The sequence below is a fragment of the Miscanthus floridulus genome, chromosome 13 (genome assembly GCF_019320115.1).
Source record: "Miscanthus floridulus cultivar M001 chromosome 13, ASM1932011v1, whole genome shotgun sequence".
Lineage (NCBI taxonomy): Eukaryota > Viridiplantae > Streptophyta > Magnoliopsida > Poales > Poaceae > Miscanthus > Miscanthus floridulus.
Window position 1 is genome coordinate 28,278,904 of NC_089592.1, and position 23,723 is coordinate 28,302,626.

Sequence of the window (23,723 nt, forward strand, 5' to 3'; positions counted from 1 at the left end):
TCTTGTCCAATTTGACAAATCCTCATTTGGGCCTAATAGATTCATGTCTTGGATTCCCACATCAAGTAGATTGACTTCCATGTCACCCTCATTTTCTGCTTCTGGCATGGCAAATAAATTTCTTGGTCTCACCGCAACAACACTAGACCATCCTCGCTTGTTCACGAGGTTGACAAAAAACACCAGTTCGGCCTGTGTTGCCAGAATGTAGGGTTCATTTGAATATCTAAACCTGGACATATCAATATCGATAACACCATATTTATCCCTACTGTATCCTCTACTTCTGCTAGTACTGGCAGCCGACACATCATACCAATCACATTGAAACAATAAAACTTCTTTTTGTGCAGGGAACTCGAGTGAGATCATTCTTCTAATCACTCCATACTAGGTCATGTTGCTAGTAGTACCATCACCCCTCACAAGCACACCACTATTTTGTGTGATGAGGTTTCTCTCAATGGTAGTCGTTCGAAATAATTTGAAGAATATCTTCGCATGTTCATTCGGCTGTTCATTGTCATTAGTATCTCTGATCTCTCCATGTATAGCACCTCTGATTAGGGATCTAACCAAATTAGTGACACCATGATCGTCATCACTCAGTGTGCCTTCTTCGTTGTCTACTCCAACTTCATGTGTTCGTTGTCTACTTCTACATTAGCTGGTGGTGGTGCATCATTGTGTACTTCTACATTAGCTGCTGGTGCGTCTTCGTTGTGCAATCCCACATCTGAACCTTCCCCTTCCCTGATAAAGCTTTCATCAAACCCTCTATGAAGCAAATGAAGCTAAACCAGAGGCCACGGTCTGTATGCCATGCATACACATCTAGGACATGGACACGCAGCATTCCACCTCTCAATGTGCCACCAAATGTGATGTCCAAAAAATTTCGGAGATTCTCCTACCACTCAATTGAAGAAAGAGGCAAGCGCATCCAACTCCTATCATCACCTGACATTATTCTGCAATGACAAGATCACATCAAACAAAACCAAATTTATCTTAAGACGGTATAGCAGTAGGTATCAGGCAAATGTCACACACCGCGGTGGAGAGACGCACCAACTTAAATACTCAATCGCCGTTTGCTGTACCGAACTTCCAAATACTCAGTCTCTCACCACCTGGCTTGGGTCGCATCCTCTCGAGCAATCGCGCCTGTCCATGGGCTACGCTGCTTGTAGGGCCCATGTTGCTCTCGTGGTTGGCCCCTCTGGCACAGGCGTGCTATGTACAAGAATTTGTGATCCGAAGCCCAATGTTTTTTGGGTAAATTTTAGTTGACAACAGGCCTTAAAAAAGATCACCATGAACAAGTGGAATGCACATGCTAGTAACACGTTGAATAGGAGATCGATCTTCATTAACCACAAACATAGTTCCAGCACTACAAGTTGAGCCAACCAGCCATGGACATCATCAGGCAAAAGCAAAAGAAACACAATAGCTACGCTAATTCACAGCTTGCATACATAGAGAGAATTAGTTTTTGATCCCCGGTCTCCTTTCGAACGCCACAATTTCGTGGCGTATCCTGCAGTCCTCACTGCAAAATAGGCTAACTTGTTCCCAGCCCGTAACCTTGCTAAAATCAGGTGATAGCTCAATGGTTTGTCCGCTGCTCTGGAACTTGTAGGCTTCGGTTCGATTCAGGGATGCAACACATTTTTTGCATTTTCTTTCAATTTATATTCCTTCATTTTTAATTTACAAGTTTTTAGTCCTAATTTTTTGCCAATTTAGGTTTATACAATTCCAATATATATTTTCTTAAGTCCTAACACAATGTGCATGAGTGGATGCTATCACAAATACAAAGGTAAGTGTATATCACTAGCTTGGTTTATCACAAATACAAATACAAAGATAAGTGTATCTTGGTGTCACGAACCCAAACCTAGGTAAAGATGTCACGCTGCAAAAAGATGGTTTGTGCGATAAATCCTATACTTGAGGAGATCGATTACCAATTTGCACTGAAACATTGTCTTAGCTCCCACATGAAATCACCTCAAGGCAAAGAAGGTGACATTGAACATGATACACCTATATGATATGCCATATATATGATACACCTATATGATACACATTTGATCAAACAAGATTCCAACTTGCCTATTCATAAGCCCCTGGTACCTTGGACACATTCGAAAAAGGTCTGTTCATTGTAGAGTACATAAATAGGAAAGAAAATGACAAAATGTTAATACAAGGGGTCGAGTAACACAATGCAAATAAAACCACGTGAAAGGAAAAAGTTTTCCGAGAAATTGAAAAAAAGAATCACCTGATTTGGACAACAAATGCGAAATCTAAACACGTTTAACGTTTTTACAATGAATCAAAATAAAAAAGATGAACACCATGAACCGAACTAGAACATCATATGAACCTAGCGCCGACAAGTGGGTCCCTCATGTCAAGGGCACCAAAACTATGTATAATAATGTTGACAAGCAAGAAGTGAGACAAAACAACCAGTAACTCAATGGTGTCTGCGACACTGATATAAATCGACTTTCCAGGTTCGATCCTGGTTCTCCACCCTTTTTCCATTTATTTTTTTGTAATTTTTGTTGAAAATTGGCTTGGCGCCCACATGCAGCCATTTACCGCCTAATACCCCACCCATTATACGAACAAAACAAATCTTAACCTCCCCACTTCCTCATTATCTTCCCCATCTCCTCCAATTCTTTCCTTTCCCTCCTCCAACTCAGATCCCGATCTGCACCCGCCGCCACCGCTTGACTTCGCCGCACACAGCCACACACGCACACACCCACCCGTGCCACACACGCACACAGGCACACCCGCCCCAGCCGCCGTCGGCGCCCCCTGCGCCCTGCCCCGCTGGCCCCCAGGCCCGCGTCCCTCTCATCTCCTGTACGGAAGGAGAAAAATAGATGCGAGGAGTCGGAGGTCCACTGCTCACCATCGGGCGACCTCGCCGTCAAAGGTGGTGACGGCCCCCTCGTCGGCGTCGGAGATGCGTCCGCCCCCTCCTCTCCAGTGGCGTCGCAGCAAGCAGAGAAGGCCGATCCGTCCGATCTCAGCCAGCTCTTCGAGGTTAGGGCTCGTTTCCTTTGCGTTTCCGTATCATTTGAGCTAGGATCTCACTGGGAGCTAGGAATTTCTCTTTCCCCTCTCTCTTGCGTCGAGCGGACCATAGGTGGTGGGCGAGATGCAGAGCAGCTTGGACCGGGTGCGACGCCAGCTCTCCTCCACCTCCACCCGCCACCGCCTCCAGGGCCCCCTCTTGAAGCGATCCAACATGGTAAATCCGCTCCCTTCATTTCCCCTTCTTTCTGGATTCCAGTTTGGTTCATGTTCCCTGTCTCGGCATCAGTACAAATTACTGCAGGAAATAGCTAGAAAGCCAAAATGGACTGTTATTGCTGACCCATGGATACCGTTGCGAGCCTCTAGTTAACATTTGTTGATTGTTTACCTGTCAACTGTCATTTCCTCTTATTTGCAAATTCAGTTCCTTGCTTGTGTAGTAGTGTATAAACCATATAGTCTATGTGCGAGTCCTGAGGCGTTCTCCATTCTCATAGCATTGCAATTTTTGTTTGGATTCCACGTTGTCACTTCCACTTATGATGTTTCTTCATTTTACTCATATATATCAGCTAAGAAAGTGGAATGAGTGCTGGGTCATACTTGATCCAACAACTGGGAAGATAGAATACAAGTCCGGTAACTGCAGAGCTGTTTCCCTTTTCGCCAAAGAGGCGGTACCTGAGACACCAAATGAATGACACCGATTTTTTTTGGATTATGTAGGGTCCGTAGGAGTGACAAGGATGTTAGGGGAGTAATTTTGTTTGATTCAATAAGCACAGTGACGCTATCGCCTATGAACTTTCAGTATGGACCTACTTCTGTTCCAGTTCGTCATGACTTTCGGATGTACGTTGTGGAAACTTTGTAATGACCTGTGCAAACTCTTGGTGCAGTGGACTGGCAAAATACGATGGATGCTGTTTCTGTATCCTTATGGGGTGTCTTTGTGTTATCATGTTTACTCTCTTCTCCTTTTGTCTAGATTTGATTCGATGTGTTCTTTGACTAGTGTTCTAGATATTGGAACTCCACAGAAAAAGGAATACTTTCTTTGCGCAGAAACTCCCAGCGCTGTAAGAGCATGGGTATCCACTTTACAGTAAGCTTTGATAATCTACGGTTCTTGCTTATATTTATCTTTTTAACTTTTGTTTTCCCTGAAACCAATTTTATCCTCAACCACGAGTTTTGCATTACTGTTTGACTATCTCTTCCCTGCCACTGGACTGACTAAGATTAAATAAACATTAATTGAATGTATGTTGAATCTGCTATTTGCACCTGTACAACTGGGTCTATAGTGGGTTGCTGTGTGATTTGTTCCTGTAAGTGTCAGTATTGGAAGAACATGCATCCTTGACTTAAACTCTGATCTATTTAGTTCTCTTGGATATAATATGGGCTTAGCCCATATAATATTTAATAATTAAATAAAACTCTATGATGCGTAACATTAAGTGTTGTATGATTTAATACCATACGGGATTTTGACTGAACGCTGACTCAGCTTATATGGTTGGAAATTATTCATCTAACTTGAGAAGGTGAGAAAAAGGATAAAGGCGTGCCATGCGCGTGCGCCGCCACCGGTCGGGCCGAGGCCGTGGCAGCCGGGCGTGGCCAGTCTTTTGCCACTTAAATCCACATTATCACGGGAGTTTCACTCCTTGATGGTGGAGGCGAACTGACTGCGTCAGTTACCGTCCCTTCCGCTTCCGCTTCCCGTCTCCTGTCTTCCTTCAGTCCAGACAAAATCTTCCATAACCACTCCTGAGAGAACCACAGATCAGCAGCCTTCTGACTTCCCCGTCCCGTACCTCTGCGCGCATGGAGTCGCGGGAGAGCAGGTGCCTCTAGAACCCTCGTCCGCCTGAGAATTCTGCACGGCGTGAGCGACAATTAGGTTTTTGGGGAGCGATCCGTGACTGCTCGTTCATCTTCTTCCTGGAGATCGCTCTTGGATCCATCCTCTCCCTGGAACATCAAGACGTCTTCTTCCTGGTGATCCGTTCATGGGACTGCACTGCGAACATCTTCCTGCATCGACTGTGGTCCACGACTTCGAGCAACGCACTATGTCTAGTGCGAATGGAGCCTCCGATACCCTCGGCATGGGACCCTCCGCTTGGTGCAGTCTAATCTCTGTGATTACTGTATTTTGTATTCTTACTATATCAATCAGTATGTCATCTATGCATGCTGTAGCGTTCATAAAAAATATACACATGCACATATATGCTGTCACAAACCTGCTGATGTTATATTTCTGGATTAAACTAATAATGAAAATGCCTAAATTTCTAAAAATCCAAAAACCTAATGTTAGGTAATTTTCTGTCAGTATCAGGTGTGTGTGCAATAAAAGCAACCACGCAAGCCTCATAAGGCTGCTGAGGCGTGGAACTTGGCACCATTAGAACTCGTTCATTCTGATTTATGCGAAATGAATGGCGAATTAACTAAAGGCGGTAGACGATACTTCGTGACATTTATAGATGATTGCACCAGATTTTGCTATGTGTATTTATTAAAAACTAAAGATAAAGCGTTGCATTATTTTAAAGACTATAAAGCTGAGGTAGAAAATCAACTTGAGAAGAAAATCCAGCGTTTGCGGTCCGATCGCATGGGAGAATATTTCTCAAATGAATTTTATGAGTTTTGCGCGTTGCATGGAATTATTCATGAGATGACGCCACCATACTCACCACAGTCCAATGGGATTGTAGAGAGAAAGAACCGCACTCTAACTGATTTGGCTAATGCCACGTTGGAGACTGCGAGACTATCTAAGGAATGGTAGGGTGAGGCTATTTTAACAGCATGTCATGTCCTGAATAGAGCGCCCACAAAGAACAAAGAAATTACACCATTCGAGGAATCGGAGAAGAAGTAATTAAATCTCTCTTACCTGTGAACTTGGGATTGTTTGGCAAAGGTGAATGTGCCAATAAATAAAAAGCGAAAGCTTGGACCAAAGACTGTTGATGGTGTTTTTCTTGGTTATGCTATTCACAGCATGGGTTATAGATTTTTAATTATAAACTCTAGTGTTCCTGAGATGGTTGTTGATACAATCATGGAATCTAGAGACACTACATTTTTTGAGAATGAGTTTCCCATAAAAAATGCACCTAGCACAACTGGTCATGAATTTATAATTCCCCATGAGCATGAACATTTTATTCTGATAGAACAAATTGAGGAACCTATGTGCAAAATCCTACGGAGGATGACACTATAGTCACCAGGAAAAGCAAGAGACAGAGGATTGCAAAGTCTTTTGGTGATGACTATATTGTGTACCTTGTGGATGACACACCAACGACCATTGAAGAGGCATATTCCTCTTCTGATGCTAACTTATGGAAAGAAGCAGTAAGGAGTGAGATGGATTCTGTTATGTCTAATGGAACTTGGGAAATTGTTGATCGTCCCTATGGGTGCAAGCCTATATGGTGCAAATGGGTGTTCAAGAAAAAGCTTAGGCCTGATGGTACTATTGAGAGGTACAAGGCAAGGCTTGTGGCCAAGGGTTATACTCAAAAGGAAGGTAAGGATTTCTTTGATGCTTATTCACCGGTTGCCCAATTGACCACAAATCGAGTTTTGCTTTCCCTAGCAGCCTCTTATGGTCTTATCGTTCATCAAATGGACCTTAAGACAGCTTTCCTAAACGGAGAGTTGGAGAAGGAGATCTATATGGATCGACCTGATGGGTTTGTAGCAAATGGTCAAGGAGGCAAGATGTGTAAATTATTAAAGTCATTATATGGCCTAAAACAAGCTCCTAAGCAATGGCATGAGAAGTTCGATAGAACTTTAACATCTGCTAGCTTTGTTGTGAATGAAGCTGATAAATGTGTGTACTATCGGTATGGTGGGGGTGAAGGAGTCATTTTGTGTTTATATGTTGATGCCATACTGATCTTTGGATCCAGCCTCAAAGTGATCAAAGAGGTGAAGGGATTTTTAACTAATAATTTTGAGATGAAAGATTTGGGAGAGGCTGATGTTCTTAATATCAAGCTTCTAAGAGAAGGCGATGGTGGGGTAACTCTGTTACAAACCCACTATGTGGAAAAGGTGCTGAGTCGCTTTGGGTTCAGTGACTATGCACATGCTCCTACACCTTATGACCCTAGTGTGCTATTGAGGAAAAATCGAAGAATAGCAAGGGATCAGTTGAGATATTCCTAGATCATTGGTTCGCTCATTATCTTGCTAGTGCAACAAGGCCTAACATCTCATTTGCAATTTGCAAGCTGAGCCGGTTTGTGTCAAACCTGAGAGATGATCATTGGCGTGCTCTTGAGAGAGTAATGCGCTACCTAAAAGGGACCATGTGCTATGGTATTTGTTGTACCGGACATCCGAAAGTGTTGGAAGGCTATTGTGATGCCAACTAGATTTCTGATGCTGATGAGCTTTATGCCACAAGTGGATATGTGTTTTCGCTTGGAGGTGGTGCTGTTTCCTGGAAGTCTTGCAAGCAGACTATCTTAACGAAGTCTACAATGGAAGCAGAACTCACAGCATTAGACACTGCTGGATCTGAGGCTGAGTGGCTTCGTGATCTCCTTATGGATTTACCGGTTGTTGAAAAACCCATACCGGCTATTTCTATAAACTGTGATAACCAGACTGTGATTACGAAGGTTAACAGTTCTAAGGATAACATGAAGTCCACAAGGTATGTTAAGAGACGACTAAAATCTATCAGAAAATTGAGAAACTCTGGAGTAATAGCGTTGGACTATGTTCACATATCTAGCAATCTGGCAGATCAGTTCACTAAGGGTCTATCACGCAATGTGATAGAAAGTGCATCGAGAGAGATGGGTTTGAGACCCACTTGAAATTTACTATAGTGGTAACCTGTTCTATGTGATCGGAGATCCCGTGAAGTAGGACAGTGAAACAAGCTAGTAGTAAATTATGAGGAAAGATCCTTAGTAAGACTCATTTCTGATGCATATCTTTTCTTTCTGTAAGGCTGGCTGGCTTTTGCCTTAATGCATTCCAAGTGGCTTGTCAAAGTAAAGATGTTGTCCTACAGAACATCTTTTGATAAACACACCTATATGAGTCAGACTGCTGGTCACAGTCTATGAGATTTGGGTGATCTCTAAATACTCATGAAAGGCACTGAAGTACGACTTGTATGCTTCAAATAGAGGGGATGTCTTTTGCTGCCCAGTATCAGCTAAGGACTTTAGTGACATTCACCTCACACAAAACTGTCAATTCAAGGCTTAGTCCATTGTTCAGTTATGACTGAGTGAAACTATTATTCTAAATGGATGTTCAACTTAATAGTCTCCATTGAAACACTGGTACATAAAAGAAATGTGGTTCTAAGACTACTTTGTTACAAACCCAAGAGTTTGGTGGGGATTGTTGGATATAATATGGGCTTGGCCCATATAATATTTAATAATTAAATAAACCTCTATGGTGCGTAACATTAAGTGTTGTATGGTTTAATACCATACGGGATTTTGTCTTAATGTAGACTCAGCTTATATGGTTGGAAATAATTCATCTAACTTGAGAAGCTAAGAAAAGGAAAAAGGCGTGCCACACGTGCGTGCGCGCCGCCGCCGTCGCCGGTCGGGCTGGGCCGTGGGCGCGGGCGTGGCGAGGCAGGCAAGCGGGTGGCTAGCGAGTGGGCAGGCATGGCTAGTCTTTTGCCACTTAAATCCACATTATCATGGGAGTTTCGCTCCTTGATGGCGGAGGCAAACTGACTGCGTCAGTTACCGTCCCTTCCGCTTCCGCTTCCCGTCTTCTGGGATTCTCTGCTGCCTTCGTCTTCTCTTCCTCGTCAGCAGCCATGTATCCTGTCTTCCTTCAGTCTAGACAAAATCTTCTATAACCACTCCCGAGAGAACCACAGATCAGCAGCCTTCTGACATCCCCGTCCCGTACCTATATGCACATGGAGTCGTGGGAGAGCAGGTGCCTCCGGAACCCTTTCCCATCCTGTACCTTTGCGTGCATAGAGTCGCGGGAGAGCAGGTGCCTCCGAAACCCTCGTCCGTCTGAGAATCCTGCATGGGATGAGCGACGATTAAGTTTTTAGGGAGCGATCCGTGACTGCTCGTTCATCTTCTTCCTAGAGATCGCTCTTGGATCCATCCTCTCCCTGGAATGTCAAGGCGTTTTCTTCCTAGTGATTCGTTCGTGGGACTACACTGCGAACATCTTCTTGCATCGACTGTGGTCCATGACTTCGAGCAACGCACTATGTCTAGTGCGAATGGAGCCTCTGATGCCTTCAGCATGGGACCCTCCGCTGGGTATAGTCTAATCTCTGTGATTACTGTGTTTTGTATTCTTACTGTATTTTGTATTCTTACTGTATCAATTAGTATGTCATCTATGCATGCTGTAGTGTTCATAAGAAATATACACATGCACATATGTGCTGTCACAAACCTGCTGATGTTATATTTCTAGATTAAACTGATAATGAAAATGCCTAAATTTCTAACACTCCAAAAACCTAATGTTAGGCAATTTTCTATCAATGGTTTTGCTGCTGCTTTGAAGCCAAATAATTTTCATGGCAAGAATTTCATGATATAGCGTGCCAAGATGGTATTGTGGTTGACTGCAATGAACTGCGATCACGCCGCGTAGGGGAAGCCTGAATAGTTTACTCCTGAGGAGGAGCAAAAGTTCTTGGCTGCCGATAACCTGTTTCGAGGCGCCGTGATTAGTGCACTTTATCCCAAGTATGAGAAAAACTACATATCTTGCACATCAGGCAAAGAGTTATGGGATGCTCTTGAGGCAAAGTTTGGGGTTTCTGATGTTGGTAGTGAGCTGTACCTTATGGAGCAACTGTTTGACTACAAAATGGTTGAAAACTGTTCTGTGGTCGAACAAGCTCATGAGATACAGGCACTGGCAAAGAAAGTAGAACATTTCCCATGTTTGTTGCCCAACAAGTTTGTGGCCGGCGGTATAATCGCTAAGTTGCCACCTTCTTGGAGGGATTTTGCTACTTCTCTAAAACACAAGAGACAAGAGTTTAGCGTGGCTGAGCTTATTGGATCTCTTGATGTTGAGGAGAGGGCGAGAGCAAAAGACAACTGTGGAAAAGGAGTTGAGTCTTCCACTGCCAATATGGTGTAGAAGAAAACTCATTTTCATCTCGTAATAAAAAGAAGAACATGCAAGAGAACAACAATGCAAAGCCTAAGCAGACTGCATAGTTTAAGAAGAAAAACAACAAGAGAGGTGGATGATACTTTGTTTGCGGGAGTGATGAGCATTGGGCAAGTGCATGCCTAGACTGCAAATACAAGCAAGAAAAGAAATCAGCAAATGTGGTCATTAGCGAGATTGGAGGAGGAACATCTGGGTATGATAATTCTTTACCCTTTGTTCCTTCAGTTTGTCTTTCACCTGAGTGGTGGATGGACAGTGGTGCTAATATTCATGTTTGTGCTGATGTTTCTTTGTTTATTTCCTATCAGGCCAGCGGGAGTGGAGCCTTACTGATGGGAAATGGTTCACATGCGCGTGTTCTTGGTGCTGGTACAGTCGTTCTGAAGTTTACTTTGGGAAAGATGGTGCTATTAAAGACCTGTGCAGCATGTCCCCTCCATCAAGAAGAATCTTGTTAGCGCTTCTCAGATGTGTCGCGATGGCTTTAAAATTGTGCTTGAGTCCAATAAATGTGTTGTGTCGAGACATGGAATATTTGTCAGAAAAGGTTATGATTGTGGAGGCTTGTTCTGCTTATCTTTGCTTGATGATGTGTGTAATAAAGTAGTGAACAATGTTATTGTTTCGGATGAGTCGAATATATGGCATTCACGACTTTGTCACATTAATTTTGGCTGTCTCATGCGGCTTGCAAATCTAAATTTAATCCCGAAATTTAACTTAGTCAAAGATTCTAAGTGTCAGGTGTGTGTGCAATGAAAGCAACCGCGCAAGCCTCACAAGGCTGCTGAGGCATGGAACTTGGCACCATTAGAACTCATTCATTCTGATTTATGCGAAATGAATGGCGAATTGACTAAAGGCGGTAGACGATACTTCATGACATTTATAGATGATTGCACTAGATTTTGCTATGTGTATTTATTAAAAACTAAAGATGAAGCGTTGCATTATTTTAAAGTCTATAAAGCTGAGGTAGAAAATCAACTTGAGAAGAAAATCAAGCGTTTGCGGTCTGATCGCGGGGGAGAATATTTCTCAAATGAATTTTATGAGTTTTGCGCGGTGCATGGAATTATTCATAAGATGACGCCACCATACTCACTACAGTCTAATGGGATTGCAGAGAGAAAGAACCGCACTCTAACTGATTTGGTTAATGCCATGTTGGAGACTGCGAGACTATCTAAGGAATGGTGGGGTGAGGCTATTTTGATAGCATGTCATGTCCTGAATAGAGTGCCCACAAAGAACAAAGAAATTACACCATTCGAGGAATGGGAGAAGAATAGATTAAATCTCTCTTACCTGTGAACTTGGGGTTGTTTGGCAAAGGTGAATGTGCCAATAAACAAAAAGCGAAAGCTTGGACCAAAGACTGTTGATGATGTTTTTCTTGGTTATGCTATTAACAGCGTGGGTTATAGATTTTTAATTATAAACTCTAGTGTTCTTGAGATGGTTGTTGATACAATCATGGAATCTAGAGACGCTATATTTTTTGAGAATGAGTTTCCCATGAAAAATGCACCTAGGACAACTAGTCATGAATTTATAATTCCCCATGACCATGAAGATTTTATTCTGATAGAACAAATTGAGGAACCCTATGTGCAAAATCCTGAGGAGGATGACACTATAGTCACCAGGAAAAGCAAGAGACAGAGGACTGCAAAGTCTTTTGGTGATGACTATATTGTGTACCTTGTGGATGACACAACAACGACCATTGAAGAGGCATATTCCTCTCCTGATGCTGACTTATGGAAGGAAGCAGTACGGAGTAAGATGGATTCTATTATGTCTAATGGAACTTGGGAAATTGTTGATCGTCCCTATGGGTGCAAGCCTATAGGGTGCAAATGGGTGTTCAAGAAAAAGCTTAGGCCTGATGGTACTATTGAGAGGTACAAGGCAAGGCTTATGGCCAAGGGTTATACTCAAAAGGAAGGTAAGGATTTCTTTGATACTTATTCACCGGTTGCCCGATTGACCACAATTCGAGTTTTGCTTTCCTTGGCAGCCTCTTATGGTCTTATCGTTCATCAAATGGACGTTAAGACAGCTTTCCTAAATGGAGAGTTAGAGGAGGAGATCTATATGGATCGGCCTGATGGGTTTGTAGCAAATGGTCAAGGAGGCAAGATGTGTAAATTATTAAAGTCATTATATGGCCTAAAACAAGCTCCTAAGCAATGGCATGAGAAGTTCGATAGAACTTTAACATCTGCTAGCTTTGTTGTGAATGAAGCTGATAAATGTGTGTACTATCGGTATGGTGGGGGTGAAGGAGTCATTTTGTGTTTATATGTTGATGCCATACTGATCTTTGGATCTAGCCTCAAAGTGATCAAAGAGGTGAAGGGATTTTTAACTAATAATTTTGAGATGAAAGATTTGGGAGAGGCTGATGTTCTTAATATCAAGCTTCTAAGAGAAGGCGATGGTGGGGTAACTCTGTTACAAACCCACTATGTGGAAAAGGTGCTGAGTCGCTTTGGGTTCAGTGACTGTGCACATGCTCCTACACCTTATGACCCTAGTGTGCTATTGAGGAAAAATCGAAGAATAGCAAGGGATCAGTTGAGATATTCCTAGATCATTGGTTCGCTCATGTATCTTGCTAGTGCAACAAGGCCTAACATCTCATTTGTAGTATGCAAGCTGAGCCAGTTTGTGTCAAACCCGGGAGATGATCACTGGCGTGCTCTTGAGAGAGTAATGCGCTACCTAAAAGGGACCATGTGCTATGGTATTTGTTGTACCGGACATCTGAAAGTGCTGGAAGGCTATTGTGATGCCAACTAGATTTCTGATGCTGATGAGCTTTATGCACAAGTGGATATGTGTTTTCGCTTGGAGGTGGTGCTGTTTCCTGGAAGTCTTGCAAGCAGACTATCTTAACGAAGTCTACAATGGAAGCAGAACTCACAGCATTAGACACTGCTGGATCTGAGGCTGAGTGGCTTCGTGATCTCCTTATGGATTTACCGGTTGTTGAAAAACCCATACCGGCTATTTCTATGAACCGTGATAATCAGACTGTGATTACGAAGGTTAACAGTTCTAAGGATAACATGAAGTCCACAAGGCATGTTAAGAGATGACTAAAATATGTCAGAAAATTGAGAAACTCTAGAGTAATAGCGTTGGACTATGTTCACACATCTAGCACTTTGGCAGATCAGTTCACTGAGGGTCTATCACGCAATGTGATAGAAAGGGCATCGAGAGAGATGGATTTGAGACCCACTTGAAATTTACTATAGTGGTAACCTGTTCTATGTGATCGGAGATCCCGTGAAGTAGGATGATGAAACACGCTAGTAGTAAATTGTGAGGAAAGATCCTTAGTAAGACTCATTTCTGATGCATATCTTTCCTTTCTATAAGGCAGGCTGGCTTTTGCCTTAATGCATTCCAAGTGGCTTGTCAAAGCAAAGATGTCCTACAGAACATCTTTTGAGGAACACACCTATATGAGTCAGACTGCTGGTCATAGTCTATGAGATTTGGGTGATCTCTAAATACTCATGAAAGGCACTGAAGTACGACTTATATGCTTCAAATAGAGGGGATGTCTTTTGCTACCCAGTATCAGCTAAGGACTTTATTGACATTCACCTCACACAAAACTATCAATTCAAGGCTTAGTCCATTGTTCAGTTGTGCCTGAGTGAAACTATTGTTCTAGATGGATGTTTAATTAACAGTCTCCATTGAAACACTGGTATATAAAAGAAATGTGGTTCTAAGACTACTTTGTTACAAACTCAAGAGTTTGGTGGGGATTGTTGGATATAATATGGGCTTGGCCCATATAATATTTAACAATTAAATAAAACTCTATGGTGTGTAACATTAAGTGTTGTATGGTTTAATACCATACGGGATTTTGACTGAATGCAGACTCAGCTTATATGGTTGGAAATTATTCATCTAACTTGAGAAGCTGAGAAAATGATAAAGGCACGCCACACGCGCGCACGCCGCCGCGGGCCGGGCCAGGCCCTGGGCGTGGCATGGCGAGGTAGGTAGGCGGGCGGCTAGCGAGCAGGCGGGCATGGCCAGTCTTTTGCCACTTAAATCCACATTATCACAGGAGTTTCGCTCCTTGATGGTGGAGGCGAACTGACTGCGTCAGTTACTGTCCCTTCCGCTTCTACTTCCTGTGTCCTGGGATTGTCGGCTGCCTTCATCTTCTCTTCCCCGTCAATAGCCATATATCCTGTCTTCCTTCAGTCCAGACAAAATCTTCCGTAACCACTCCTGAGAGAACCATAGATCAGCAGCCTTCTGACTTCCCCGTCCCGTACCTCTGCGCGCACGGAGTCAGGGGAGAGCAGGTGCCTCCGGAACCCTTCCCCGTCTCATACCTCTGCGCACAGAGTCATAGGAGAGCAGGTGCCTCCGGAACCCTCGTCCGCCTGAGAATCCTACACGGGGTGAGCGGCGATTAGGTTTTTGGGGAGCAATCCACGACTGCTCGTTCATCTTCTTCCTGGAGATCGCTCTTGGATCCATCCTCTCCCTGGAACGTCAAGGCGTCTTCTTCCTGGTGATCCATTCGTGGGACTGCACTGCGAACATCTTCCTGCATCGACTATGGTCCGTGACTTTGAGCAATGCACTATGTCTAGTGCAAATGGAGCCTCTGATGCCCTCGGCATGGGACCCTCCGCTGGGTACAGTCTAATCTCTGTGATTACTGTATTTTGTATTCTTACTGTATCAATCAGTATGTTATCTATGCATGCTGTAGCGTTCATAAGAAATATGCACATGCACATATATGCTGTCACAAACCTATTGATGTTATATTTCTAGATTAAACTGATAATGAAAATGCCTAAATTTCTAACAAGTTCATGCATATATGGTGGCTGTGATTGGTAGATTTAGAGAAGGCTTGCTTAGTTACCACACACATACATGGCAAATCACACAAATGTTTTAGCAGTAGGTTTATTTAAATGGAAATTCATGGAATTTACTCATTAAAGTGCATGCATGGTGGCTGTGGTCAGTGGATTTAGAGAAGGCTAAGGAGTAGGGAGTAGCATCGGGTGAGAATGATCCTGAAAATAAACCTCCTCCTTAGCCTCTAGAAAATTTTTTGAATGCTTTGATTCATTGTATTCCAGGATGGAGGGAGTAGACTTTTTATGTGTAAACACTTCCCAGCTTTAGGGCTTAGAAAATTAGCAGATGTGAAACACCTTGTTATTTTGCTGTGTGTCATTTCTAAAGTCAGAATCAGAAATGTGTAAATTCTGCTCTATTTGGTGCACTACAATGATTAGGAAAGCTTCCTGTAAATAGTTAGTGCTACTGGTGCTTATTGTTCCAAAGTGAGACAAAGAAACAGTTGCTTCTAGCATCATGCAAAGGGTTTCACTTGGTTCTCTCATTGATGAAACATGCCATGCATAATGTGTTATTAAATTAATGCAATATAACTTAGAACTATATAGGTTATGGCTTTACAATAGCCTCATTATATATAATATCTAGTTGTCATGCTGACAATGGGTAAACATGTTGTTACTTCTATACCTAAGGGTGAGACAACAAACTATGTTCACATTTCTTCCTTCTTACAGCAGTGAAGAAGCTAGTTTCATGAAGAATGGAGTAGAAGACATGTCTACTAGGGTGTTGATGGTTTTACCTTCACTATTTTGGTAGCATAGTTTTTGAATTTTTTTCTGGATGTTGATTCTTCTGAACTTATAACTGTCATTAGTCTCTTAAATTTGTCATCTTCATTTCTATGTTCATGTGGTTATTATGAGAATTATGTTGCCAGGAGCATGATGTGCATGCAGATATGGTGTACTAAGAGTGTTTTGTATAGCAGGTATTAAACTGAAATATGCTGAGAAAAAATTATTGTGAGACATGATTTTCCCTCCATCTATTGATTTGCAGGAAAACCAAGATAGCATCCCACCACAAACACAACTCGTAGCAACAACAGCGGCAGGTATAAGTAATGGTCCCACAACTAGAAATAGTGTTGTGAATAAGACTCAAACTGGCCAAAACAAAGGAGGGGATACGACAATTAGTTTTACTACTACTAAAGCACTGAGGGATGCTGCGGCTAAGAAACGAGCATTATACAAAAGGAATCAACAAGCTGGCAAAGCACAGGTGATTTTTGACTCCACTACCTGTGAATATTTCTGAATCAGATTTAGTTGGCTAGTTCCTATTACTTTAAAGTGAAATGATACTTACTTGAATACTAAGTTTCTGTTTGCTGAATATGCCAATGTTAATGATTGTTTTAGGAGCAAGATAGAGTTTGAGTGGAGCGCACAACTGATGGATGGTCAATGTCAAGCCAATCTTTGCTACAGTGCTACACATAGCTTATTACATTTTGAACTGTTCAAAGTAGCCATTGTGCGTCAGATACCTTATGTGTTTCAGTTGTTGTGCGTGTGTTATCAACTAAGTTTGACATTGGATGTAGTTTCATTAATGAGTTGTATGAACAAAGCATATTTTGGATTAATGGATGTCTAAATGCTTCTTTCATCATATATTGTTTGGCATGCAATTATTGTTTGAAGCAAACAAAGCGTTGCAATATGGACTATCGACAAAATAATTTGGCATTGCAATATATGATATAGCAACAAACAAACGGTGTTGCAAAAAACATCATACCAATAGAATAGTGGGTGTTGCAATAGAGTCTCCAAACTGTAGCAACACAATAGTTAGCGTGGTAATAGAGGGTCCAACAATAGCAACTAGTATTGATTGTTGCAATAGAGAGACAACCTCTAGCAACCAAACATTTACCGTGGCAATAGACGGATGCACCTATAGCAACCACAATGTTTAGTGTTGCAATAGAGAGGCTACCTCTAGCAACCAAATATTTATCGTGGCAATAGATGGTTCCACCTATAGCAACCAGTATTGATCGTTGCAATAGAGAGGCTACCTCTAGCAACCAAATATTTATCATGGCAATAGACGGCTCCACCTATAGCAACCACCGAGATAGCGTGGCAATAGAGGGTCCATCTATTGCAATGCTATTGATGCGTGGCAATAAGGTCTATTGCAACACCAAATATCGTTGCTAGTGCACCTATTGCCACACTTTGGGTTCATGGCAATAGGTATTTCTAGTGTTGCAATAGGGGAAAATCTATTGCAACACTAAAGAGAGTCGTTGGGCAAACCTTTCCCCATGGTTACTATGGCAACGCCTGCCAATGAAAATTTTCCGTTGCAATTTTATCTTTCACAACCATTTTTGGTATATTGCAACACTTTTAGGCCGTTGCATCAGGGCTAAAACCTTGTAGTGGTGGCGGCCCTCAAATCTAGGTGAGTCACTGGAGGCGGACACTATAGTCTAGGAGGCGGACGAGAACCCCTCCTCTATGTCTCTAGCCTCGGTGTCACCTGGGTACGAGTGCGACCATAGTGGCATAACTGTGGCTGAGGTGCCTGCTCTGTCTCCTTAGTCTACTCTGCCTCCTAAGTCTACCCTGTCTGCTCTGTTGGCTGAGCCTGCTGCTGTGGCTCCCCCTGAGTCTGACTCTCCTCCAAAATGACATGCCATCCCTCAAGCATGACAGTCCCAGCTGGACTACCATGACGACGCTTTACCACCTCGACGGTGGCCCTCTGTGCTGGTGAGAGCTGATCTATAATGAGAACACCACTCCGAGCACCTCCTCTCTTTGCACGCTCTGTGGCGGCTGCTACTGCTGCTGCTCTCGCTGTATCAGCATCTACAAACTTCTGCATCTTTGATGTAGTCTTCTTTGTCCCCTTGCCTTTCACCTTAGTAGCCAAGTGAGGCGGAGGCCTTGGATCCTCATCACCTGGACCACCTCCGGCATTCTTGACACGTGCCATTACTGAAGCTGAAAAGAACAACTGCCACTGACAAGAATCAACTGCCAACTGTCACTTTTGAGGCTTGGCCTCAATCTGTACTCACGGGCTTGGCCCCGAGTTAACTGTCAACTACCAAAGTAACCTCAAACACACTGACTCGCTGCACGATAGAATAGATCGGATATATGAATAATTACAATATATATCTAGATATATGAAACCCTAAGAAGCAAGCATTAGATACAAAACTGGAGGCGATGGCTTGCTACCTAATGAATCAACGACCGAAGAGAAGAGGAACGGATCACAGAGAACCACCGGGGATCGCCTAGGGTTAGGGTTCCAGCAAGGCAATGCGGCACTTGATGGGGCTTGGAGATGCTGGCACGACAATGGAGGTGCTATTGCAGGTGGCTAGGGCACCGACGATGCTTTGCTATGGGCGGCGCGGGTAGACGGCGCTAGGGCACGAGATTGCATGCTGCTGTGGGGCACGACGATGCTGGGGCGGTTGTGCAGCATGGGCGTGGATGGTGCGGAGCAGGTGGAACGGAGTAGTGCACGGCGGTGGTGGCGTGACTGCGCAACTAGGGCACGGGCGCAAGGTCGGCGGAATCATGGTGGCATGACGGCACAAGCAAGGTGGATGCAGGCTTAGGTCAACCGACGGTACGGTTATATGAGGTGGCCCACCCATGATTGATAAGGAAACGGAGAAGAGTTCAGAAACCGCACGACTTCTACTGACCGGACGCTCTAGTGGCAACGATCGGACGCTGCCACCCGGAGTCCGGTCGACAACAGAGAGGTCAAAAACCACCCAAGTCATGACCGGACGCGTCGGATCACCACTGACCGGACGTAGCCAGAGTCTGGTCGATCCTTAGATCTTCTTCTTTGCTTGACCAGATGCAGGATCACCAACTGACTAGACGTAGGAAAGATATTGTTTCGGCGTTCAGTCACTCCTTCGCAGCAACAGTTCACCTCCTGTGAACTGATCAGATGCTGGACTTCAGAGTCCGGTGCAGCGTCCGGTCACTCTTTTTCAACAGATCTTCAATGTTCCTTCGCGCTGCCTATTCCCAATCAAGTCCCAACTTCAATAAGACTCAAATAAATACCAATTGGGAATAATGTGAGCGACCTCTCTCAAACCCTCAAATTTTTAAAATTATTTTGCCTTAGGCTATAATTCTTTTTAAGAAAATAGGCAATAAAAGGGTGATTTGAAGAGAAACAACCAAACAACATACATGCATATGCAATGTAATACTTAAAAGTAATTCTAGTTGCTTGTCAAGTTTGATCCAAGGTTAAGCTTCTTCACATGCTTTTCGGCGGTTATCTTAACCATGTTAGACAAGCTCTAAATGCATTAGCAAGAAGTAAACATGTTGTATATTACAATGCAATGCAAGGGACAACACAAGCTTATTTTCTAGTGAAGTTGCTAAAATCAAGCACATTGAGCTCATTCCTCAACTGACAAAATGTAGCCTCATCTAGCGGTTTAGTGAAGATATCCTCCAATTGATCCTCGGTCCTTACACCTTCTAATGATATATCATTCTTAGCAACATGATCTCTAAGAAAGTGATGGCAGATATCTATGTGCTTGGCGTGAGAGTGTTGAACCGAATTATTAGTGAGTTTTACCACACTCTCATTGTCACACAAAAGAGGTACCTTTTCTAGAACTACACCATAATCTAGCAAAGTTTGATTCATATAAAGTATTTGTACACAAAAAGCACCCGTGGTAATGTATTCTGCTTTGGCGGTGGACAAAGCCACACTATTTTGCTTCTTGGAGGACCAAGACACAAGTGATCTACCAAGCAAATGGCACCCTCCAGATGTGCTTTTCCTATCAACTTTGCAACCGGCATAATCCGAATCGGAATAGCCAACTAATTCAAATCTAGCTTCTGTGGGATACCAAAAGCCAATGCTTGATGTGTGCTTAAGGTACCTAACGATTCTTTTAACGGCTACCAAATGAGCTTCCTTAGGATTAGCTTAAAATCTAGCATACATGATGTCGGGCCTAGATGTGGTTAAATATAGCAAGCTACCAATCATAGAGCGGTAGAGAGTTTGATCAACCATTTTACCTCCCTCATCTAGGTTGAGATGTCCATTAGATGGCATTGGTGTCTTGATTGACTTACATTCATCCATATTGAACCTCTTGAGAAGATTCTTGGTATACTTTTCTTGACAGATGAAAATCCCTTCTCTCATTTGCTTGACTTGAAAACCAAGAAAGAATATAAGCTCTCCAATCATTGATATCTCGAACTCCTTCGACATCAATTTACCAAATTCTTTACAAGAATCTTCATTTGATGATCCAAATATGATATCATCAACATATACTTGACAAATGAAGATCTCTCCATCAAGCTTCTTGGTGAATAGTGTAGTATCGACCTTCCCAATGGTGAAGCTCTTCTCAATGAGAAAGTCTCAAAGGCGTTCATACCATGCTCTTGAGGCTTTCTTAAGCCCATATAGCGCCTTAGACAACCTATAAACATGATTAGGATATCTAGGGTCTTTAAACCCGGGAAGTTGATCGACATAGACTAGCTCATTAATAAAGCCATTTAAAAATGCACTTTTAACATCGATTTGATATAGTTCCATTTTATGATGTGATGCATATGCAAGGAGGATACGAATGGCTTCAAGTCTTGCAACTGGGGCAAAGGTCTCTCCAAAATCCAACCCTTCAACTTGAGAGAACCCCTTTGCAACTAGTCTTGCCTTATTCCTCACAACAACGCCTTGATCATCTTGCTTGATGCGGAACACCCACTTTGTTCCAATGACTCTTGCACCTTGTGGTCGCTCTTCAAAAGTCCAAACTTCATTGCGGGCGAAGTTGTTCAACTCTTCATGCATGGCATTTATCCAATCAGAATCTTGAAGAGCTTCTTCTACATTCTTAGGTTCAACACAAGAGACAAAAGAGCGATTGTCAGTAAAAGAAGCAAGTTTTTGAGATCGAGTCACTACACCATTTGATGGACTCCCTATGATGAGATCTTGTGGATGAGCTTGTAGTAGAGGTGAATTTCTTCTATCAACCACTTGAGGGGGAGGTTGTGGAGCATCAACATCTTGTGCTTGTGCCACCATTTGATCATGAGAGACATGAGTATCTTCATTTTCTACTCTCCCATCTTTATCACCATCTTGTGGCACATTTGATGAAGAAGGTGGATCAATCACTTGTACATCATCTTCATCATCTTTAGGCTTGATGTCTCCAACCAGAATGTTCTTCATAGCCTCCCTCAATGGTTCATCACCTACATCATCAAGATTCTCATGTGCTCCTTGGGAGCCGTTAGATTCATCAAATTCCACATCATATGTTTCTTCAACCAAGCCGGTGGCACGATTAAATACTCGATATACTTTGGACTTTGATGAGTAACCATCAAGAAAACCAATATCACAATGTCTTTAAAACTTCCCTAGGTGTTGTCGCTTCTTGTAGATGTAGCATTTGTAACCAAACACCCTAAAGAAGAAGACGTCCGGCTTCTTCCTATTGAGCAACTCATAAGGTGTCTTGCCAAGAAACTTTTAAAGGAATAGGCGGTTGGATGCATAGCATGCGGTGTTGATAGCTTCCGCTCATAGAGCTTCGGGTGTGTTATACTCATCAAGCATTGTTCTTGCAAGTGTAATGAGTGTCTGGTTCTTTCTCTCTACTACACCATTTTGTTGAGGAGTGTATGTTGCGGAGACCTCATGCTTGATTCCAACTTCATCACAATAGGCTTCAATGTTTGTGTTGTCAAATTCTTTTCTATTATCACTTCTAATCTTCTTGAGCTTCACTTCAAACTCAATTTGTGCTCTCTTGGCAAACTTCTTGAAACATGAAGCAACCTCAGTCTTGTCATGAAGGAAGAACACCCATGTATATCTAGAGTAGTCATCAACAATAACAAGACAATAAAGATTTCCTCCCAAACTCTTGTATGTTGTTGGTCCAAATAAGTCCATGTGAAGGAGCTTTAGCACTCTTGTTGTTGAAATAAAAGCTTTTGTAGGATGAGTGTTTGCAACTTGTTTGCCGGCTTGACATGCACTACAAAGCTTGTCCTCAAATTTCACATCCTTCAATCCTCTCAACAAATCATTCTTCATAAGCTTCTTGAGTGAGCTCATCCCAACATGAGCAAGTCTTCTATGCCATAGCCACCCAAGTGATGTTTTGGTGAATAGGCATGTCTTCAAGTTAGCATCTTTGGAGGTGAAATCCACTAGATATAGGTTGTTGTATCTAAATCCCTTAAATATATCCTAATCATAATCTTTCTTAGATACAACCACTTCCTTTTCGGTAAACAAACATTGGAAACCAAGATCATATAATTGTCCAACGGATAGCAAGTTGAAACTCAAAGAAGCAACATATAGCACATTTGAAATAGAGTGATCATTTGATATTGCCACTTTGCCCAATCCTTTTACTTTGCCCTTTGAATTATCTCCAAATGTAACTCTTTCTTGGCCATCTACTTCTTCATCTAGTGAGGTGAACATATGAGGATCACTGGTTATATGTTGTGTGTAACCACTATCAATTACCCAATGACTTCCACCGGTCTTGTAGTTCACCTACATACAAGAGATTAAGCTTGTTTAGGGACCCAAACTTGTTGAGGGCCCTTAACTTGCTCTACAAGTGACTTTGCAACCCAAATTTTCTTAGGCCTATTCTTGTTGGGAGGTCCTAAGAACATGATTTTCATTTTACCACTAGAATCCTTTCTAAGCATGTAATGAGCATTGAAAGCAAAATGTCTAGCATGCTTGGGCAAGGGTTGTGGTGGTGGAGTTTGACACTCGTGGGCAAAGTGACCTTCTTGTCCACACTCAAAACACCTCTTTGGCTTTGGCTTTGACTTGTGTTATTGTTGTTGAGTTTGAGCCTTCTTCTCTTGATTTGCCAAATACCTAATTCCACTTCTATCCATCTTCATGATGGTGTTCATTAGTAGCTCACTTTGAAGATGTTGACCTCTTATGAATTTGCTCAACCCGGTCTTGAGATGTTCTTTTTCTAGCTTGAGCTTCTTGTTCTCTTCTTTGAGCTCATCATGATTCTTCTCCTTCTTGAGTCTCTTGTTCTCTTCTTTGAGCTTCTTATTCTCAAGAATTAGATCACTATCATGGTCAAGGTTCTCTATCACAATAGTGTTGGTGGTTGATAGCTTTTCAAGATCTTTCTTAAGCTTCTCATTCTCATTGTTGATCTTGACATATTCATCATAGTTATTGGACTCAACCACTTGCTTGCCTTTGCTACTAGAACCTTGCTCAATGCTCTCAATAATCAAATCATCATATGATGTAGCTATATCAATCTTAACAACATCGTTAGTAGCATCATGTGGCTCATTAGATAAAAACTCATGAGAGATAACAAGATTATCATGATTAACCTTGAGGTTGGTATACTCTTCTTTTAGCATATTGTAGCTAGTGATGAGCTCATTATGTATCCTCTCAAGTTTATCATGTTTTTATTTAAGCTCTTTATTAGAAGATTTTAGCTCCATGAGTTT

General features: G+C 42.5%; 1 protein-coding gene across 6 annotated transcripts; it reads left to right on the top strand.

Moving 5' to 3' along the window:
* Nucleotides 1-2,702: 2,702 nt before the first annotated feature.
* LOC136499042 (uncharacterized) lies at nt 2,703-16,262 on the top strand. 6 transcript variants are annotated; one of them, XM_066494747.1, is made up of 7 exons: nt 2,703-3,078; nt 3,182-3,286; nt 3,645-3,706; nt 3,799-3,882; nt 3,972-4,003; nt 4,096-4,177; nt 16,189-16,262. In XM_066494747.1, the coding sequence occupies exons 2-7, from the start codon at nt 3,194-3,196 to the stop codon at nt 16,226-16,228; spliced, it is 393 nt and encodes a 130-aa protein (XP_066350844.1). In that variant the 5' UTR covers nt 2,703-3,078; nt 3,182-3,193; the 3' UTR covers nt 16,229-16,262. The 6 variants fall into 6 exon arrangements, 2 of the variants coding, with proteins under 2 accessions (XP_066350844.1, XP_066350843.1); XM_066494746.1 differs by lacking the exon at nt 16,189-16,262 and adding an exon at nt 9,597-9,804; XR_010769870.1 differs by lacking the exon at nt 16,189-16,262 and having other exon boundaries at nt 3,645-3,711; nt 4,096-4,569.
* Nucleotides 16,263-23,723: the final 7,461 nt, after the last annotated feature.